General features: G+C 34.1%; 1 protein-coding gene across 2 annotated transcripts in view; it reads right to left on the bottom strand.

Moving 5' to 3' along the window:
• Positions 1-21,981, bottom strand: part of LOC139114726 (uncharacterized) — an 82,193-nt gene that overhangs the window by 51,366 nt on the left and 8,846 nt on the right. For both annotated transcript variants that reach the window (XM_070676599.1, XM_070676598.1), the window contains exons 2-4: positions 15,680-15,759; positions 15,134-15,201; positions 11,454-11,567 (exon numbers count right to left, since the gene is read on the bottom strand). In XM_070676599.1, the coding sequence (XP_070532700.1) occupies positions 11,454-11,567; positions 15,134-15,201; positions 15,680-15,759 (262 nt within the window). The remainder of the gene's footprint in view (positions 1-11,453; positions 11,568-15,133; positions 15,202-15,679; positions 15,760-21,981) is intronic.

Here is a 21,981-nt window from a genome sequence, read left to right as displayed (position 1 = left end):
TTTAAAAGCATCTAAAGGAAGGTTGGGTGCACATGAAAAATGTTGAGGTTTTCTACAAAGGGCAAAATGATTGGTTATCTCTGAAATTCTTACACATCCAAACTAAACCCCAAATCATTTGTGTCTGCGGCCTTTGGACACTCCAGGAACAGGGTATATTCAAATAGAAATTTCTTTTCAAAAAATTATATTTGTCAAATTAATTAATGGTAAAATAAATTCTTACTAAATTGAATTTTATTCTATAAAAAAGCAACATTGTCACCAATACCTTTGATAACATCAAACTACATAGTTTTAAGAACAAAAAAAGAGCAAATTTGCATTGGTAAAAATTATGTGGTACTTCATTGTTTATGCTTTGAAATATTAGTGGACAGAGCTGCACATTGTCACAATCATGAAAATTACACAGTCTTACAAATATGCCACTTACTGAAAATTAAAAATGAACTGAAATTTACAATGCAATAATGCCTTTAATCCTTCGAAAGGAAATTTGTCACTCATAACAATATGTAACTTTGAAATCTTGATACTGAACAAAAATGTCTGATGTTCTGAATAAATAACTAATGTTTCTGTTTTTTAGGCTTATATTATATTTTGTCTCTGTGATTTTAAATGCATTATAAAATCAATAATTATCATTTACTCTAATAAAGTTTAGATATTTGTACAATTATCAACCGTAAAAGAAAAACCATTAAACCATGATTAAGAATTTTGTTGATTTTAAGAAACTATTTCTATTTTTCTTTAAGTAATACAAATTAAAAACAAAAACAAACAAATGAAAAACAAAAACCATAAACACCAAGTTATATTTTATCTTGGTCTATAGATGTAAACTACTACCACTGTACCAGTTGAACAAGTGCTCACAACCAAAGATGAAGTTATGCCAGGGAATGATACACTTCATCAATATCATTCTTCCTTAACTGATCCTCTCAAAAATTTTTTTTTTTAAATCAAACAAAATCTGCAATAATTATTTCAAGAAAAACAATTATCATTCATGAAAATCTGTCATTGTTTTATAGTTGTGGATGGTTGCAAGTAAATTTACAAATATACTTGGCAAACTATTTTCAAATTTCAAGGTACTGATTTTTTTTTTACCTAAAAGACTTATGCACTCTTACTGAATACTGAATATTTTTAGTGTTTTTACACGGACAGAAAACCACATAAATATTCTCTGATCACTCATAATTATATTTTGATATTTTTTTGGTGGAACTCAAGCTGAAGAGATAGAAACAATAACACAGGGAAACTGTTCGTTGACTTTGTGAAATACAAAATTGAACAAGTGCAAATTACACTTTAAAATACCATCCTTCCTATGATCCTTGTCTGCCACTCCATGGCAAACTTGGGAGAAATAAATCACAAGTAAAACTCACAGATATCAACATCATTTCCATGACCACGGATCACTAGTGACATGAAGGTTTTTCCTACACAATGTGTATCATTTGCAAATGTTTTCCCGCTTAAAAGCCCTGAAAGAACTGTCCAGAGGTATGGGAGGAAAAATAACCCTGTGGTAGGATGCCTACATCATCATCTTTTCACAGTCAAAATATCGCCCAACTACATTCAAAAAATACATAAAAAATATATAAGAAAGTCAAAATTATGTAAAACTATACAAATATTCTTCTAAACATACTTTACAACTTACTTTACCAAGGTTTTTTGTTAGAAGTCATGCTGAAGAGTTAGAGGTGATGCTTTTCCTTTGGTTGTGAAGAAATCAGAATACATTCTACAAGTGACAATCACTTCATTTACATATCACATGCAAATTTTGAAGACAAAAGACAGTGAGGACCCTGGGCGAGATCTCCAGAGATCTCGTTTGCATGAGACACAAAGTCAAAGGTCACTTGAAATAGGTATTGGACTCCTTTTGCAGACGTAGATTTTTATTAAACCATTTTTCATGTCCTAGGTTTTATGAATACATGGTAATGCAATATGTTTCTGATTTTGTATCAATATGGAAATAGTACATTGAGGGAAATTTATATCAGGACATGGGATGTACTATTAGACTTTGGGAGGGGGTAGACATAATGCTGGCTTGCAATTTTGAAGGGGTGTGCAGATGTGGGGATTGTGTGCAGACTTTTCCCCCAAATTTCTACTCATTCCTATCAACCTTTTGTAAAATCTCCTTTCTTAAACGGTAGAATAGCTTAATTTTTAATAACTGTTTGCTTCATAGTTTTTTACTATTTTTCACTATCCATTCAAAAAATATACTGTTTCAGTCCTAAGCTGTACTTTGTCTCCAAAATATTTCACAAGAGAAGGAGAAATGAAATTGTACAATGGAGAAAAATTCAACACTTTCTGAGAAAATTGTGCATAGGAGGTATTAAAAGCATTTGAAGGAAAGTTGGATACACTAAAAATATTTGAGGTATTGTATAGTGGACTAAATGTGGATTTTGCCTCCATTGGGATTCATCTTGTATAACTCTCCAGATGACAGTGTTTCAGTATATCAGTGATAATCTTTAACATTTAGAAAGTTTACGATTCAAATCAGATCACCAGTGTGCCCTCTAACAAACATGTATTTCTGGAAACTTTGCATCATTTTGAGAAATTGTGGAAATTTCTTGTCTCAGCCCTATATCTTTACATGTAAACCAAAAAAATTTGCTTGTGTCACCAGCGATTTGTTTGCATTGTGGTGTGTCATATTGGCTTAGAGAGCACACTGCGGTCACCATCCCAGCAATGTGATGTATACCTGTGGCAAAGATGTGATAATTAAAATTGTCGATGATTTTGTTGAAGTGATTTACTGACCATTATCTGTACTTAATCAGCCCACAGATAACATGGAAGACAGGAACACTTGTTTTTCATCAACCAAGGTTGATGAGAGTCATCAACAAGGTTATCATAGTACAGTACTCAGAAAGAATGCGTGTGCCAGCCAACTGTAGTACAACTACAATCTTCATGTTCTTGATTCTTTGATGCTAGTGAATTTAATATAGTCTTTTTTTTTGGCACACTTGTTTTTCAAATTATGATTCAACACAGAAAACATTTACAACTGTTTACTTGTGCTGCTAAAAGAGAATTAATTCTTGGTATTCTGGTGACCGGCGGACTGCGTACAAAAGACAGACAAACTCAATCAAACATCTTATCTCGGCTAGGGTTCGTGAGACAAACTCAATCAAACATCTTATCTCAGCTAGGGTTCGTGCCGATCTGGCTAACTTGATAAGTACTCTCCGATCATGCTCCGACCGATGATAAATAAAACAGCATACTGATAAAAACTAGTGGTAAGCACGTGCATACACTTGCATTTGTTAAATTTACCATGTTAACATCTACTTATCAATCATTTTGTCATGTAGCAAAGAATTTAACATGAATTCCTGCATAAATTAGTAAAGAAAACATCACAAGCCTGAGGTTTTCAAAACAAATTTTATTTAGATGCAAGCTGTCACTTCCTGGTTGTTCTTGTTCTTATTCCTGTGTGAAAAGGACATGAGGTTGCAAACATGATATATATACAGTTGATTATACATCAATACTCAATAATGAATGTTTTAAAGAAAGCACAGTGACTTTAGAGATTGTTGAGTCTCAATGGGGATACATGAAGGAAAAGGATTGCTTTGTAGATTCTTTCAATGAACATGATTGAAAGCATCCTGCTCTGCATGTGGTACTTCTTGACCTAGAGTTTTGCAGAAATAAGGTGCAAGGCCAGTTTTGGAATACCGTAGGAACAGGCCATGGAACCAGAAACTTAAAATATACACTCTTCCCTTTAAGATGGGTAGAGTATTGTCAGTTTCTTAGAATTGTAAATATTATAGGTAACGGTACATAGTCAAGAACTGTAGTAGAATAATTAGACAGTCCTATTGTACTTTTTAAGATACAAATTGTGGAAATATATCATTCCAGTGGATTTCATTTTCCTCACGCTTTATAACAAATTGCACCCTTGAGAAAAGACGAGGCTAATTAATTGAAACACTCTCACTTCCTTTCAGTGCAGATTTTTCAAACAATGATTTTCAGATGATTGAAGAAAAAAGGTGGTTGCTGACAAGGCAATGAAGATGAATACTGATACACTTATCAACATCAAACTAGGAAAACTGTCGGGTCAGTATTTTTTTAAGGTCCTGATGTAAATACACGTGTACTTTGGATATCTATCTTGAAATCTAGCAAGGTAACACCAATATTTGAACATGTTTATTTGAAATGGCTTCTTATACCAAGACTTGAAAAAGTTTTTGAAAAGGTTCAAAGAAAACACGGTTACTCTACATGGGGTAGAATAACTGTGAAGAAAATGACAACATAGCAATAATTTTTCCCACATCCCAGTTACTTTCTATGTACAATGGAATTATGTAGCTACCAGTATATATCAATAAGGATATTCTGTTTTTTTCCTGGCATAGTGCTCAAGTAGGAAGTGTTCCTGTATAGACAGTTCCAAGTTGCAAATAAAAGTAAAACCTACGGTGTTTTACATGTATATCCCAAAATCTGCAGTTTTCGCCATGTAAACAGGTGTTTCAACTGAACTGTGTAGAGAGTTGTTTCTGAAAATGAAAGACTTTGTGATACAATTTGACTACATTTGTATCTAAAAATGGATTCCATAAAGATGATACAATGTTGCAAAATTTTGTCATGGTTCCCTTGGCAACTCATTGTTTGATGAGACTCTGCTAAAAATAACCCTGATGTGTAACACATTTGCATTTGAAAATCAGCTGGCCTGAAGTGTTGAGTTAGTGCCCTTGATGCAAGATTCAAAGATGTATTTAGTAAACTTTGTGATAACTTTACAGTTGAATGCCATTGCTTTCACTCTAGTTTGTTTAATAAGTGCACTACAACTGCAATGCAATATATATATTCTGGATGAACAAGATTTCCTGAATGTGTCCTCTCTACAAACCATAATATATGATTGAAAGCTAATAACTAGAGTATGATGAAGGCGCGGTTGGTGATCTTCAAACAAAGATATTGCTGTATGATACCTTTCAGGATCTACACTAGGAAATTGTATATCATTTTTATAATATTATTAATCCTTTTTTTTTCAATCATTTATAACTTACATTTGTGCTGATAACGGTAAGATGAACATTGTAAAAAACAACAGTGTACATTTTGTTGTTTTTCATATTTTAGCATATCCAACCAATCATGAACAATGTCTTCACTACGCGGGGAGTATTTTGGTGGGAAACTGACAAATCGATGTAAAGTTACTCAAGTTTACAGTTTTTCCAGTGTTTCTCCGTGAATATTTGGTGTCAAAAATGCCATTAAAAGAATTGTACAGTAATTTTGTCAAAACTTGCCACAATAAGAGACATTTTGGGTGGGCAACATGTGCAGCTGCATTAATTTTCAAGTAATTATTTCATTTTTCCAAAATTTTTCAACGGTTTAAAATTTCCTGAAAAGTCATTGAAACTGCTGCACAAGTATTACAACAACAGGGAAAATGTTCAATACTCTCAAAGTATATTTGAGTAAGTGGTTGATTTCAAGATGGCATTTCATTCTTTTCATTAGACAGATAAATGCAAAGACAAAAACCAACTAGCAACTTTGATTTTGTACAATACAATCACTGTTAACAACCAACATACCAAGTTTACTCCAGAGAATGTTGGACTTTCAAAATATCATAAACCGATTCTCTTACATGTATTTTTCTAAAAATGGCAAATGGACAGAAATAAAACATAAGTTTAACTAAGGATGGTCAGAAATGTTTTCAAGATTAAATGATTATCATTACAGAAAATGTTTTCATGTTTTAAAAACTGAGGATGTTGGTAGGTGGATGTACACAACATGATATCTATTTGCACTGATGTTTCCAAGTACCTTTCATTTTTTCAAACTGACAATACTTGAACAAATATTCAATGTACTATATAAGTCAAAAATAGACTCAATTCTCACTATTAAAGCCCCTCAATATTTCTATTTTTTTTTTATAAATACTGGGAATTACTGTCAAGAAGCAGTACAGGCGAAATAGCCCCATGGTAGGATGTCTTCTTGACCATATTTTTACCTACTGAATAGCCCCGACTGCCTTTACAAAAATACATGAAAAATGTATAAAAACATTATAACTATACCAACATTTCTAGTTTTTTTTCTATAAATACTGGGAATTACTGTCAAGAAGCAGTACAGGCAAAATAGCCCCATGGTAGGATGTCTTCTTGACCATATTTTTACGTACTTAATAGCCCCCACTGCCTTTACAAAAATACATGAAAAATGTATAAAAACATTATAACTATACCAAGATATAAAAATATTCTTCTAAACTTACTTTACAATTGACATTTTCCTATGGTTTATGGTTGGAACTTCGATTGCAGCGTTGAACACTGTTAAGTGGTGATGCTGTTCCTTGGCTTGTGAAGAAACAGAACACCTTTCACCAGAAACAATCATGCATTTGCATACGTATGCAAATGAGAATGACAATCAGCCCTCAACCACTCATTTGCATACATGTCAAAGGTCATATCAAACTTTGAAACAAGCTGTGAGTGCAGGGCTTCTTTTTAACACTTCACCAAGAGTGAACTCTGTAGTATTACATATTTTGAAACAGTTTTTTTAGAGTACAAATTGCACTAGTACATGGTACTTCCTGTGTTTGTGCTTTCTATGCTCTAAACTTTAATTAAACACTAGTAAAAGTAAAACCGAAATTGATTTCTTTGCCTTGAAACACCTAATGCAGGCAAGTTTTTGGGTTTGTTTATAAATGTGAAAATTCAGCTTCACATACTTTTGCAAAACAGGATGCACTGTATAATAACCAGTAACAACATGCCTATAAAATTTTACTAACTCCAACAAAAATCCCTAAAACAAGGAAATGGTCCTAATAAGATATCTTAAAGATATTTGCAGTGAAGCCAAGTATGAAAGCTGCAGTTGAAAAATGTTTCCTGAAAGATATGTTATATATAAACTTGATAAAAATTCCATAATTGCAATTAGTATTCAATGCTTCTGACTGACACAAATAAATAATATTTGAGATATGGAAATCCAACATGATTTGCATAAAAGATCTCGAAAAGGAAGCAAAACACATTTTGAATGATTTCTCAATATGCACATTTTATATATTTATATTTTGCATTTTTTCTGCCAAATTCTGATTATTTTTTGGTTTTAAACTTTGAAAAACCTTATCGACTGATATTATGGCAATAAATGGCAAAGCAAAAACAGCCGTTTTCCCCTACATTTAGTAGTATTATTGTTTTAGGACAAAGATTTGCTGTGTATCTAGTAGAAATCTGAACTTAAATATTATGTGATGACAAAATATGAACAAGATCTTGTTTTATATATTTACAAAGGGCTTTCAGATGTTTGAAGACATAAACAAGTTGCAATGAAGATACACAATGAGACATTTTTTTCAAACTAAAAGTGTCAAGAAAAATTGCTGAGCTAATTGTAGCCTTTTTTCAATTTTTTGTAAGGATAAAAAGGAGCAATTTTGCCATTTTAATCAAAATCAAGACCAGTGACACCACTTTTAAAATATTTTTTAACACGGTTTCTTGTACAGAATCTTTTGAAAAAGTTTCAATCCAGCTATGTGTAAGTTAATTTCTCAGAAGATCTTGTGTTCCTTTAGCACATTGTTGTTGTTACCAGGAAAATTCAGTTATTAACAAAAGGGATGGTTGTAATAATTGAAAATGATGAACACATATGATGGAATAAATGAATGGAAGAAGATTGATCTGGAAATGTTACAATATAAACACTGGGAAAAATGACTTAAATATAGATGAAATTATTTTGTTTTGTTTCCCATTTTTGGGCATTTGTCCTGCCGACCCTATCATTAGTGGGAACATGGAGGTAGAAACAGACGTTTCTAGCTCCATGGTGGGAATCATTAGCCAAGGATCAAATAGATTTTGTCTGAAGGTTACAGGAACCATTACAACTTACAGCGCCCTCACACAGTCATATGTAAAACCTGACAGTGAAGGGCCCAGGATGAGACTAGAAATACAGTTGCGTGTGGTAGTTTGCAAATTGGTTTGATTACGATGACAAACATTCTATTGTTGAAAGTAGGACAGGTACATCGTTAAAAGAAATGTGGTCAAGCAAAACCACTTGACTAATATGGTTCAATGCTGAGTTTTCAGTATCTTACATCCCATGTACATACTGATATTTGCACATTTTCAAAGCTCACAAAACTGGTGGATCATGACATATTTTACATTTTATGTTACATAGTTTACACTCTTTTTCATCTATCATCAAACGCCCAACTTCATGTGAATGTTGATACATCTCATGAATTCATCAGTGTGTTTCCTTTGAAACTTCATGAGTTGATAAGGAACTTCCTGGGAAGATTTCGCCGCCTCAACGATGTAATTAACAATTTTGCTACAGACTTGCCAGACAAGTCGGCGCCAACAAATAAAACTTGCTGGGGCATACAACGCGCGTGCGCCACATTTATTTTCGTTTTGAGAGTCAACATCGCGCTAGTTCATTTCCTTACCCCGGCACAATGTATACGTGCGTGTAGTGACGATACTATGAATGATGATGGTCCCATTTTCAAATGTAACCATATTCTTTCGCAAAGAAACGACAAGCACCGGGAGTAATGTTTGCTATGGCATTAGCAGTGAACCTGTAGGCGAAATCTTGATTAGATCTCAGCTCGCTCTTTATATTATAGTTGAAACACGGCTCGCAAGCGTTGAACTGGGGATTATATGGTGGCTGGTAAATCAGTCGAACCCCTCTCGCCTGCAATAGTCGTTGGAGATTTTGCTCAACATATCGGGCGTGGTGGAAACCGCAATTATCCATAATTACACAGTCACCGACGGCCAAACACGGATTTCCAAAATTATCCGTAACTCGAACAGCCTCGTCGAAAAAGTTCAATAACTCCAACCCGTTTGATGGTCCAACGATCACATCGGAATGATCGACACCCGTAGCACTGACAAGGAGGTTGACCGTGTACGTAGCGTTCGATGCATGGCGTTGTATTTCAACTGCCGGTGTGCCGATTTCTGAGTGTCCAAAACGACGATTGCCTGTAGTTCTGATCACCGAAGACTCGTCAAACCAATGAATTTGATTTATATTGTAATCAGAAACAGTTTCTATGAAATCCAGTGTATATTGTTCGATAGATGGAGTCATCGATTCGGCAGCAAGACTTGATATTTCTTTCGACTCATGTTCAGGTATTCGGTTATCGCTCGGTGGATCGTCACCAGCGATGGTACGTTTTCGGCCGTCCCACGTTATCATCAAGAAGTTCCTTCTGATTTCGTGCAAGTAAATACTTGGCTGCCACCTTTCATAGAACTCAATATGTTGGAGAACGTTGTCGACAACTTTGGTACGTTCTCGCGCTGGTCTATCACGAGCTGTAAGGGAGCCTGTTCTCTCGTATTTGCAGCAGATACTGTGCGCTGTTGACTTAACACACTCCGGTCGTCGATGCAATTTCACCATAAGAAACGCCTTTCAAGTGAAGCTCAAAGATGCGTCTTCGCGTCAGAAATGGTGTCGGAAAACCACGTTGCATTTTGTCTGTGGAAGTGTGTACTATGCACGGCAGTTGTACATTGTAGCAACCTTCAACTTTGCTGCCAAACTATTTTTGTAACCGCGATCTATTATTTGCATTTTAGTTGTCGTAATTTAATGAAATTCACGCATACATTTTACCGGGCTAAAACTTCAGTTTTATTAATCACACTGCTTCATATCGCCCATCGTTTTTGAACAATTCACACAAATCGCCAATATAGGCTAAAGGTGTGATTCACGTAGCTAGGAATATGACGTTCACGTCAGTCGTTTGCGTACAGTGTATCTTGTGTTTACATAAACTTGTCGCCAGCGCGGCGCGACGGCGTCTGAAATCTTCCTAGGAAGTTCCTTATCAACTCATGAAGTTTCAAAGGAAACACACTGATGAATTCATGAGATGTATCAACATTCACATGAAGTTGGGCTTTCGATGATAGATGAAAAAGAGTGTAACAATAATAACTTAAAGAATGTACAATGCATGGTGTTTGAAAGTGGCCTAAGTCCTAAACATGTTTCTATGATTACTTAGAATATAATATCTAGTTCATCAGAAAACAGACAATTTTGATTCAATTTCATTCATAACGGTCTTCACTGTCATGATTGCATTTGATTTTCATGTGATTATTACAGTAAAACATAAGACACTGATCATAATCACAACCCCTTATGCAAAGATCCTGTATAATTCTGTTTACTTCCACAACATCACATCTCAATAACATTGCATTTGAACCTGTCACTTGTCACAATGTCTTGGGCACACATGTCAAAATCAAAGCAATATTATAATTACAGCTAAAATGGTAAAGGCCCCCTGATTTGTCCAAATATAAATACATATGGCGTCAATGACATGAATAAAATATTGAATAAATTTTCCTGAGGAAGCAATCACAGTGTTGTATGTAACAAGGATGTCATCTGTCTGCATCATATTGTATTTGTTTGGCAAATTTTCGTAACTCCTGTATCACATGTCTACATGCAAATAGAGTGGTGTTCTGTTTGCTTTCATATTCAATTGCCTCTAGTATGCATGCTGGAGGTGTTATTACTATTAATATCACTCAAAATCAACAGTGGATCTGGTCAAATCAAATGTTTACCTCTGACATTTCAGAGGGATCTTTAAAGGGACCAAACCACGGACCCTCCACAGAAGGGACCGTGACGTAACTGATTTGTTTCCTGTACTTTTGTTGTAACTGCATCACAAAGTATGCCTATGTCATTCACAAATAAATCTATACATACACAAAGAGATGTACATGTACGGTAAATAAGGATGGTATAGAACCTGGGATGCTTGTTAAGGCACCCAAAGCCAAAATACCAGTGACAGGAAACTCAGACCTGTAGCATTATGCTGACAAGTTACAATATCTTCAATATCTTACATATAATATCATGTAAATATTTACAAAACAGTCATAACAATTGAATGTTCAGTGACACTGAACCTCTACCTCACGGTACAATACAAATACCAAGTTGGGTTTCTCCGAAAATTCCATTAAGTAAAATATTTTATAAATACAAACAAAGAAAAGCAAAATTTGCAATAAAATGAAGAGAAGGATTGTTATTACTTGAGTCTGTGGATAAATAAATATATGATAATGAAATAATTTAAATTTGAATTCACCAACTCAGCTTTTAGATGTGATCATTTTCAAGAATATTTGTAAAGATTCAGTCGACCCCACACGACAACAAAGATGTACAGATACCAAGAAGGGTGGAACTTTGTTATCACAAGTATGTTGTTAAGTGCTTACCTGGTTCACGATTTCTTCACTACCAGTGCCGCCTAGTTCTCTGTGCATCTGTTCCTCCATGTGGAAGATTCGCAGTTTGAGATTGAAATTCTGCATCTTCAATGTGCTCAATTGCTGTGAAAGCAAAAAAATAAAAAGTTGTAATACTCTTTCTGTCCATTGCTAATAAGTCTATTCATACATCTTTAGTTCCCTGCCATATCTTTTCCGCCAGATTAATCCAGTCAAGTTGGTTAAAACCTGTGAAGTGAAATAGGTCCCATCTCACAATAACAGACCTGACCATTTGAAACATCTAAAAACATATCAATGCAATAAACATTATTTTTTGATATCTTGCTAAACAAATACATAGCATACTAATTAGGTTTGAATTGACAGGTCCAGCATAAAAGTGTTCTTATATTTATCAAAGGTGTTCATCTTAATGTTTGCTTTTTGATAGTTTTTCAAAGAAATCATATTATCATGGTGGAGTGGTCAAATACAGCTGTTTTCCTTTTGGGAATGGGGCAGTAGATCTTCAAGGAACTGATGTTGATGAAGTTGATGGACTTCATTGAGGGTAATTCTTTCAGAAAGGATTACAACAGAACCATTAAAATCCAATAGGTGTAATTATTTTGACCAGACCTTCCTCCAAACAGCTCACTGAATGAATGAGTTCACAAGGTGACATGTAATCACATGAACTGTAGCTTGAACTTTGTGATAAATCTAGTGAAACAGTTACTCTTTTGATAAGAGTCATCGCAGAGATCAAACATAAGAGAGCAGTCTCACTAGCACACTGATTATCTTTGCCTACATGTTAATACCCATATGTACTTCTGTATATTGATGGTTTTGTGCAATATGACAGAACTCAAATTTTTAAAACTTTGACAATGAAAGGGAAAATACCTATAACTTTTGACTTTTCCTTATAAAAATTTCAACACTAATTTTGCACTTGGCGCTTCCATGCATATTTGGTGGTTTGATTTGCTCAAATTCATGTTTATACTGAGACTAAAATACACAAAAAACTCACTTTTTGCCTTATGTACCAATGTGGTTACATGGTCTGATACCTACATGTAGCCTCTTACTAATGGAAGCACTGCCACAATAGATACCAGTAGATAATACCAAACAAGTTTCATATATATATATCACAAAATTATGTGTTTTTAAATATGACACAATTTTTAATAGCATCAGAGTGGCATACCATACTGGTACCTGTTTATTGTGCTTCACATTTCTAACTTACATGGACGTACAAAACCAGCTTTCTAATGGAAATGTCTCTTTATTAAAGGCAGAATGTGCTCCTGGGATAGACATTTAGACGATCAATTTAGCATTTACATCGCAAAAAATTGGAAATTCCTTGCTTTAGCTACATGTACCATTACAGTGCTCAGTGTGTTGGTTACAGTAATGGAGTGGTACAGAACCAGTGTGGCCTCTCAACTATGCTGATATGCCACTAGGGATGATATGATCATGTACAATTTCAAGAAACAAATAATGTGAGGTCGGTACACACTGTGTGGAACATAGATACGGCCAGGAAAAAAACAGTAGGCATACACAAACAAGGTCATGGTCATAAATGGGTTTAGTCTGTGCCATTCCCAGATAGTGCGTGTCTTAAATTTGTTACAATCCAAACACTTTAGGATTATTCCTGTGGAAATTTACGGCATTCATCATTCAAAGTAAGCTTCAAACAAAGAAAAAGGTACAGTAGATTCAGACCACAGCCCAAGTTGGCTACACATGTACATGTATACCGTATACAGTACATGTGTGCCCTTCTCCTGGCTATGTGGCTATGACTGTGTTAGCCTGGCTCAACAGGCTGGTTGACCAGGTTGTTTCCAAAACAGACAAAATTTTCTGTTAGTTACTACTAGTGTTCTGTTAAAGCCCTGCCATTGTCACTTTTGAGATTTTTTCCCCCTTGGCTTGGTTCTGTATGTCGACGGTAGTTTCATAGAGTACCCAACAAAGCAGCAATTTAAATCCCCAAGTGCATGTTTTGCTGTGCACATTAAGGTGATACCGAAGGATTCAAAGCGCGCGTTGGTTGCGCGTGCAAAATCTTATCGGTCCGTTGTTCTCTATGGACTTTCGACTCCTGGTATTTTGAAAATGCTCAAAATCTTTCAACTCTCTCAATTGTAAACAAATTTAGCTGACTTTTGGTAGGATTATTGAAGTCATACATGAGAATATAGACAAGAATGCATTTCTAAAAATTCCAGTCCATTTATGAGATATCGCCGTAAAACCCTTCAAAATTTCACAAAATGACACAGTAGATATTTTACTGTTCAAAACAGATAACCTAATCCATGCTAGGGGCTCTAAACAGGTATCTCATGTGTTACATTCTGAAATTTTGGAAAATTTGGTGCAAATTTGTAGGAGCTGAAACGTTTTAAAGTAGAGCTGTGAAAATTTGTATATGTGTGACGTCACTGACCAATCGCGCGACAAACCTGCGTCTTTTGGAATCGTATGGTTCTGTAAATCTTTATTATGCAAAGAAAACCATGAAAACTTTGCATTTTGATTGATTTTGGAAATTACCCTTAGCAACCGTTGCTTAGCAATTTGAATCCTTCGGTATCGCCTTAAATCATATGTAAAAAGTAAGGGAAGACATCAAAAGTTCAACGTCTGATGAAGAACTTAATTCTTTAAGTTTTGATCAAACCCCCCATTCCATGAAAACAGCAGTGACTGGTCAACACAAGCTCATGTTTCGGACCATTTCAAACAAAGCAAACACTGACAGTTGATAGACACATCGGATAAAAAATCTGGCGATGTTCGTTCCACAAGAAGACTTCTGTCGTTTAAAAATTATTCTCAAACAATAAGCTACCTTTCTTTCCTGAGATTTCCTTCTCACGCCAAAATCAAAGAAGATAGCTGGATCGTGGCTTACACAGGGCAACCGATTGCTGTTAGCATATTACCAACTCTACCAAGGGTCAAACCATTTTCAATGACGCAATGAAAGGCTTTATATGATTGGTTAACTATAGCGATGTTTTTTGTGAATCAGAGTTTCATTGGCTAGAAAGTATCCAACCTAAATATGATAACACAATCAGTATACATGACTTGCTAGCAGGCTGTGTGTATCCAGCATCGCGACATATAGCAGACTTGGGTCATTTGCAAAATCTTACATTTCTGGAAAAGATATGGTTGGACTAAAAGTCAAAGTCAATATTTGTTTGTTTCATTCATTATTTGTTTACAACTTTGAGATTTTACAGCCGGAGAAATGATCTCGCCAGCTGTGCAATTTCTCTAGCTGCTGGCTTCTAATGAAGAGCCTGATAATTACAACACAATTTTATTCAATTCTCAACTAAACCAAGTAGGATATCATTAGATCATTTCTGTCGGATAGAAAACTTTTTTTGGTCAAAACCCCCATCCCCAAACTTAAAGAATTAACATTTTTATCTGACATTGATCTTTTGATGTTGTCCTTAAGAATGCATAATGTATACTGACTTTTTTGTTGACAGGTTATATCAAAATGAGTGGACCAAGAAAAAATCAGCAGTTGCTACGTTGTATGAAACTTGTTAAAAGCTGTTAAAAGTTAGTGCTTAGGCTTTCACTCTTTGAGTAAGAATGATAATAAATGTACAGATTAGTGTACTTACAGATTCTACGTCCTTGACTGTCATCCGCATGATGGGTGACTTCTTACCCGTACTTGCTTTGGCTATTGCTGTGAAGAATAAAAAATGTGAAAAGTGAAAAAAATGCTTATTACCATTAGCCACTAGCACTTGGGTATAGATTATAACTACAAACACATCTTCAGATACCATATGTATTACTATCAATATTACAAGCTAGCAGACAAGCTCAAGTCATCTCAATTGCCAAATACATATTTATTCAAGAACATGAATGATCACACATGTCATTTTTCTTAATCATCTACACATACAGGCAAAATACGGAACTTAATCACTATATGAAACATTTATCTGAACTCACAACATCATACGACAAACTGTAAATGTACATATTAAACCAAGACGTAAAATGTATGGCTAAGTGAATCACTGTTTTACCATTGGAAGAAATACTAACCTAGCACTTCTCCATCAGGTATGATTTTGAATTGCCTGCATTAGTTTCACTTGACACAAAGAAAGTATTAACAGACAATACAACAGATAGTATGAAGAAATACTTACAAGGAGGCCCATCAGGCCATTCTTCATTGGAATAATTCATGCCGTTTGTGGCCAATACTGGTAAGCGATGTACATTAACACTATGGACAAAACAGAAAAAAGTCTGTGAATATTACCTTCATAGGCTAAATTCATACATTCAGAGGTACATGTAGATACCCCAAACTTCCAATTTCCTCAACTCAAAGAATAAACTCAAAGAATAAATTGAAATTATTGATTGGAAAACTGTGCTGAGTTGTGCAATATCAGCCCACATGATTCATTACATGTCCTGCAGACATTATGTGATTGTACATGTACATGTACTACTGACACATATCAACAACATCACACTCATTTACTATGATTGTACAGACAAAGTTGAAGAATGAAAATATTTATCTTTTTACAAAGTTATTACATTATCTTTGGCTCAAAGAGGAATAATGGAAATAATTTGAATAAAAGCAATGAAAATACATTGTAGTACACGTATATGGATACATATACATGTATGTATACAGTAGTACCATCTCCACTTTCAAACATTTTTTTCTGAAATAAAAAATGCATGCATGCTTTATATTCACCGCCATGAATCCTTCTTACACCCAAATTGTCAAATACACTGTGTAACTGCATGTGTGGTGATTAATTTTTTGACAAAGAAATCACAGAAGCGCTTACATTATACAAAATGCAGAATTTTCCAGCTATAGTTTATGAAATTTTGAGCACAACTTTTATTTTGATCTTGATTCCAAGTCATTAGTAACTTGTAACTCCCGCTATAGCGGGAGTGCTGGTTCAGAAAAACCCCACTTCACTTGCCATCTCTGTAGCTTTTCCCTAAAAAAATCCAAGGAATAATAAGTTTCATTCTCTGGCCTTACTGTTATTTTCAACCTTTTCTTAGACCTAATAAATTGTTAACCTCAAATGATACTGATTATTGGACATATTCTAATGTAATATTACCTTGTTGGTACTGAGGAAAACAAACAAAAGTTACTGTCTTCTATACAAAATACATTTCTCAAAATATTCATTAAAACTAATCTAGTCAGCATTCAACACTGAGTTTTGACACAGGTGCAAATTGCAAATTGCAACTTTCTACTTTTCAATCCGCATTCATTTCATCAATTACAACAAAATACACTGATACTGAAAGTATTATGAAATACAAGATATCTTCAATTGCCTAGTAAAATATCCTTATACATAACAAAGGGGTTTATTGAGGAGAAGGTAGAAGTTGTACCACATGTACCAGTGCTAGTGGCTTACATGTTTAACTGGTCAGAGTCATCCGGTAATAGAGTTTAAAAGTGAGTATTATCTCAAAATTATGAACTTGCTTTGCTGACTGCTATCTCATCTGCATTACCACATGCACACATTGAACACATTTTTTTAACTCTGGTGTTTTCATACTTGTCTATCATAACATATATTTTTAACAATCAATATTATCAAATTTATAAGATCTGGCAATTTTCAAAATTTTGTAAAATTTTCTCTATATAACATTAATTTGATGGAAATAGCACAGGTCAATGAAAAAAAAATTGACCTGTTTAATTTTACAAATGGAATGTAAATTCAATTTTAGATTTAGTGTATTTACATAGAAGGCAACATTCAAAATATCTTCATACATTTAAAAAATACTTAAAGTATTCACTCATTTGTTAATGAAAAAAGTTTTCAGTGTCACTATTTGGAACAAACAAAACTTCTTTGCAAGACAGATATAAAAACTTTCGATTCACAACTTTTTCTGGTAATTTTCACCTACAACTAACCCATGAATTAAAAACTGATGGCTAAAAAGAGGATGGACTAATGGAAAATAAAAATGTTAGCGCTAAATATGTGTAATATATACTTTGAAAAACTGAGTTAAAGTCATACCTGTCTCTCTATCTATTACCTCTCTGTGTTTACATACACACAAGAACACTGTACCTTCTAATTCTATGAATGGAACCGAAGAACACAATGGAGTTCATTGTACATTTGCATACCACAGGTTCATATGCAAATGAGCAAAGGGTGGTTCCATTCAAAAAAGTTCCCTGCCTCATTTGCATATCAATGCAGCACCTGAGCCATAGTTTCAAAGTAACTGCCTTTCGTTTTTTTCACAAATCATAGACCCTCCAAAAAACAGGGGGTCTATGCACAAATCTATGAAATGCTAAAGAACTGGTATTGAAAATACATAATTATGAAGGTAAAAAAATATATCTTCCTAAATCCCACTGAATCAAAAAATGTTGTTTTCACTGCAGTATAATTCAAGTAATAAATATATGATTGTAAAAAAGTTGCTGTGAGCTTCATATCTACAATAAAATTTGCAAATTTAACACCCATCATCACATCACATTCAATTTTAAAATAGATTCTTCAATATTTGTTTGTAAATATCATGATTACATGAAAATAACTAAAACCTTACTGGGAAAGGAATGTTGCAGCATACTTTACATGGAAAGGGAAAGAAAAGTGTTGCAGTGACGTACATCTATGTCATAGTCCTACTTTTGTCTGCAGAACATATTTATTTGTGAGAGACTTTGAATTTTAGATTGATGTCACTCTCTAGCTTTGATGAGGAAGTGAAGTGCAGACGTGTATGTTCACACTGTTGATTTAGAATTATTTTGATGATGAAAACATAGAATCTTGGTTAGTTGGTGTTAGTTTTAGCAGATCAGATGTAAAATGATGAGAAGAAAATGTTTAAGGACTCAGCTCAGTATATGTATTTTTGGGGGATAAAATATTCACTACCATTTGAACTGGTAAATTTTTCTGTTTTCTCATTATTAAGAGAGAGTCATTACAAAAATTTAAAGTGTTTATCTCTATTTTATGTATCATAGAACAGCAAATTTCTGGAGCAAATGAATTTCAAGCTGTGAAGGACAAGATCATAGATATTGAAATGAAAAAGCAACTCACCATAATACATGTACTTGTCAATTCTGAAATATTTGGTCTGTTTTTCAAAGACTTTATCCTCACGCATTATGGCCCATTATCATGATATTATTCATGCAAACATGTTCACTATGATGACCATGGGTAAATGTAGTACTCAAGCGTGTGAAAGAACGTCATAGTTGTTTTTCCCTACTTGCACTGGTTAAAGATCCACTTATTCATCTTGTATTACTGAATTAATTGAGGTCATATGATCCATGTGTCTATTTGCAGATTGATGCTATTCATACAGCAATACCATAAATTTTCCAACAAAGTCCTAGTACATCAGACACGTTCTGCATTCCCATGACATGCATCCACTCAATCAAGAGCTGTGGACTCCAAAACGGGCAACAACCTCATTAGTGAGTATCAGTACAGAACTCTAAACATAGAACAACCTTACTGGTGTGCTTGAAATTTGAAACTTTGTTTTCAACTTTTTGTTACATATAAACAAGTTTTTTACACTGAGTTTGTTTCATTGTAACATTATATCTTCAGTTTCCATGACAATCACAAACAGCTTGGGAATTCAGTTTTGTTGCAGTATTGTGACCTCAGACTTGATTACATGTTATATGGCCATTCATGTCTTTCTAAAGCTAAATGCAAACCACATCATGCTGACATGTAAAATCTTTGAATATCAAATTAAACTTTTTAATTATTACATTTATGTATGTTATCTGTATTTGATATTAACAAATGAATCATTAATCAGTAAACTAACCACACAGAAACGTGGCAGGGGTATATGTACATGTACATTCTCAGCAACTTCATGAAGCAGTACCAGTAGCAAACCATACTAAAGAATGTAGAAAAATGTTGTTTTCACAAATTAAAACCCTAAACCAAATGGCTATGAATAAAAGCTGTTGGATGAAGATACAGATAACATTTAAAAATTTGAAATGGGCTTCTGTTCAATCAGTTTTAAAATCAGGGATGTAGAAAATAGCCGGCAGCCGGCAAACACCATCAACTGTCAGCTAAAATTTGCTGGCTGTGAAGAGTATTAGTAAAAAATCAGGACATTTTGTAAGAACTTATACTTGTAACTGCCTGTAATGTTACCAAATTTTCTACATTCCAGAAAATACTTGCAAATAATGTTGCAAAGCAAAGCTTGCACAAGCATATGTATTTCTCTATGTATATTATCCTGTGGGTGTTATTGTTAGCTCTCCTGTCTGTGTTATTGTTAGCCATGTTCTGAAGATTAACTTAGATCAAATGACTTTTAACTATAAATAATTTTCTTCACAAACCTAATATTCAAAGATGATAACACTTTGCCCCTAAATGGTGCATGTAACGCAATAATAAATGAAATTCCGAATAAAATGAAAACATCAAAACCAATCATAATTGTACATCTCTGTGCATTAGGATAACAATACACTGTATGTATCTGCTAATTAAATAAAGAATTTAATTTTTATAATACACATAGTGTGTCATTGTGACTTGTGTACATGAGTGTAAATTATTAATCATAAATAAAATGGAACTTTCAGATATTGGTGTACACGACCCAGAGTAAAACCTGGCTTGCTAGTCTTTACATACATGTACATGTAGGTTCACATCAACAAGCCATTTGTTTTCATGATTTTATTGGCGACCTAACGTTCATGACCTTATGAAAGTTGAAATGAAAGAGAAAGTGACTCTCGATATCCCTGCAGAAATTAAATTTTGGATCTAAAGTGTACATTTCCCCAATTCCTACAAAATCTTAGGTGCAAAATAATCATTTGTGTTAATTTCAGAATAATTTTTTCTTTGAAATTTAATCTGACTTTGATGACTTATACTTTATGTAAGCACACACCATTTTTATTTGAGTGAATCATTACGGCATTGACATTCACCTTCTCCTGTCTATTTCAAAAAGTGAATTAATTTTGAACCAAAATTAGAACAGTTAATAAAACCTTTTGATAATTATGCCATGGACAATTATAGCAAATGATTACTGTTATTATATTTATAATGCAGACATGAAGCATTATGGAGTAAATTGAGTCTATAAGAAAATAATAGCTGTATTATGTATTCATTTCCTGTTTTAACATGGAATAAGTGAAACCATCTGTTTCCTTTCACTGTCAGGAAATTTTATAAGGCTCTCAGCCGTTTAATGTATTTACCAAAATTACATGTACCACTCTTTACATTGAAAAATAGCGTCAATGACACTGTAGCTCCCATCCTGGACTATTTAGTGTTTGTTCTCTGGTCAGATATTTGAACATGTGTGAAAGAGATAAAGTGCATGAAGTGAAAATACTTAAATGAAATGTACTGGAGACAGTGAAATATGTTTAATGTATTTATTCAGAATATAAAATGGAAAAAACAGAATTAGATATATCGAATACTGTGATACAACCATTAACTCAACAAGTCATTTACAATGACATAGTCCCCACTTGTAATAGGAGTATTAGTCTTGATGGGGCAGGAAAATGTGGTCATTAAGAAGTATCACTGGAGTGTATATGTTGAGATCTATGGGCACATAGGTCTATGTCGTTGTTCCCAATTTGAAACACATGAGGCATGTCTAAGTTATGGTTCTAAATCGGGAAAAAAGATCAGACCTCTAGCAGTATGGCCAGCCAAGAAATACATATGCGCATTATAAATGAGGTACAAGATGTGACATCTTAAGGTCTAATATCCTATCAAAATTGGAGGGTATAGAACTTGTGGTTACTGAGATATGCATATATATGTATAATCAAGGTCAAAGGTCATCCAGGTCACATGAAATTTTGGAAAAAAAAATTATATAGCTAATTATATGCCAAAAAATCAGATCTCTAGCTCTATTCGCTTGCCCAGAATTAGATGTGTACATAATTAATGAGGTAAAGCGTGTGTTGTCATAAGGTCTCCCATCCTACTAAATACAAAGGACATAGCACTTGTGGTTACTTATTTATTGACATAAACATATATTTTAGGTAAAAGGTCATCGAGGTCACATGACATTTGGTCAAAAATTTCTCTCCTATAGTTATCCCTATATACCAAAAATCAGACATCCAGCTCTATTGGCTTGCTCAGAATGAGATATGTGCATAATTTTGAGGTACAGTATGTGGTGTCATAAGGTGTCCAATCATACCAAATGAAGGGTGTAGCACTTGTATTTACTGAGTTATGGAAAAATATGTATATTTGAGTATATTTGAGGTCAAAGGTCACCGAGGTCACGTGACATTTTGTCAAAAAAATTGTATTGCTAAGTTATCCCTATATACCAAAAATCAGACCTCTAGCTCTATTGGCTCGCTCAAAATTAGATA

The sequence above is a fragment of the Ptychodera flava genome, chromosome 16 (genome assembly GCF_041260155.1).
Source record: "Ptychodera flava strain L36383 chromosome 16, AS_Pfla_20210202, whole genome shotgun sequence".
Taxonomy (NCBI): Eukaryota; Metazoa; Hemichordata; class Enteropneusta; family Ptychoderidae; genus Ptychodera; species Ptychodera flava.
This window is presented reverse-complemented; position numbering and strand designations above follow the sequence as displayed.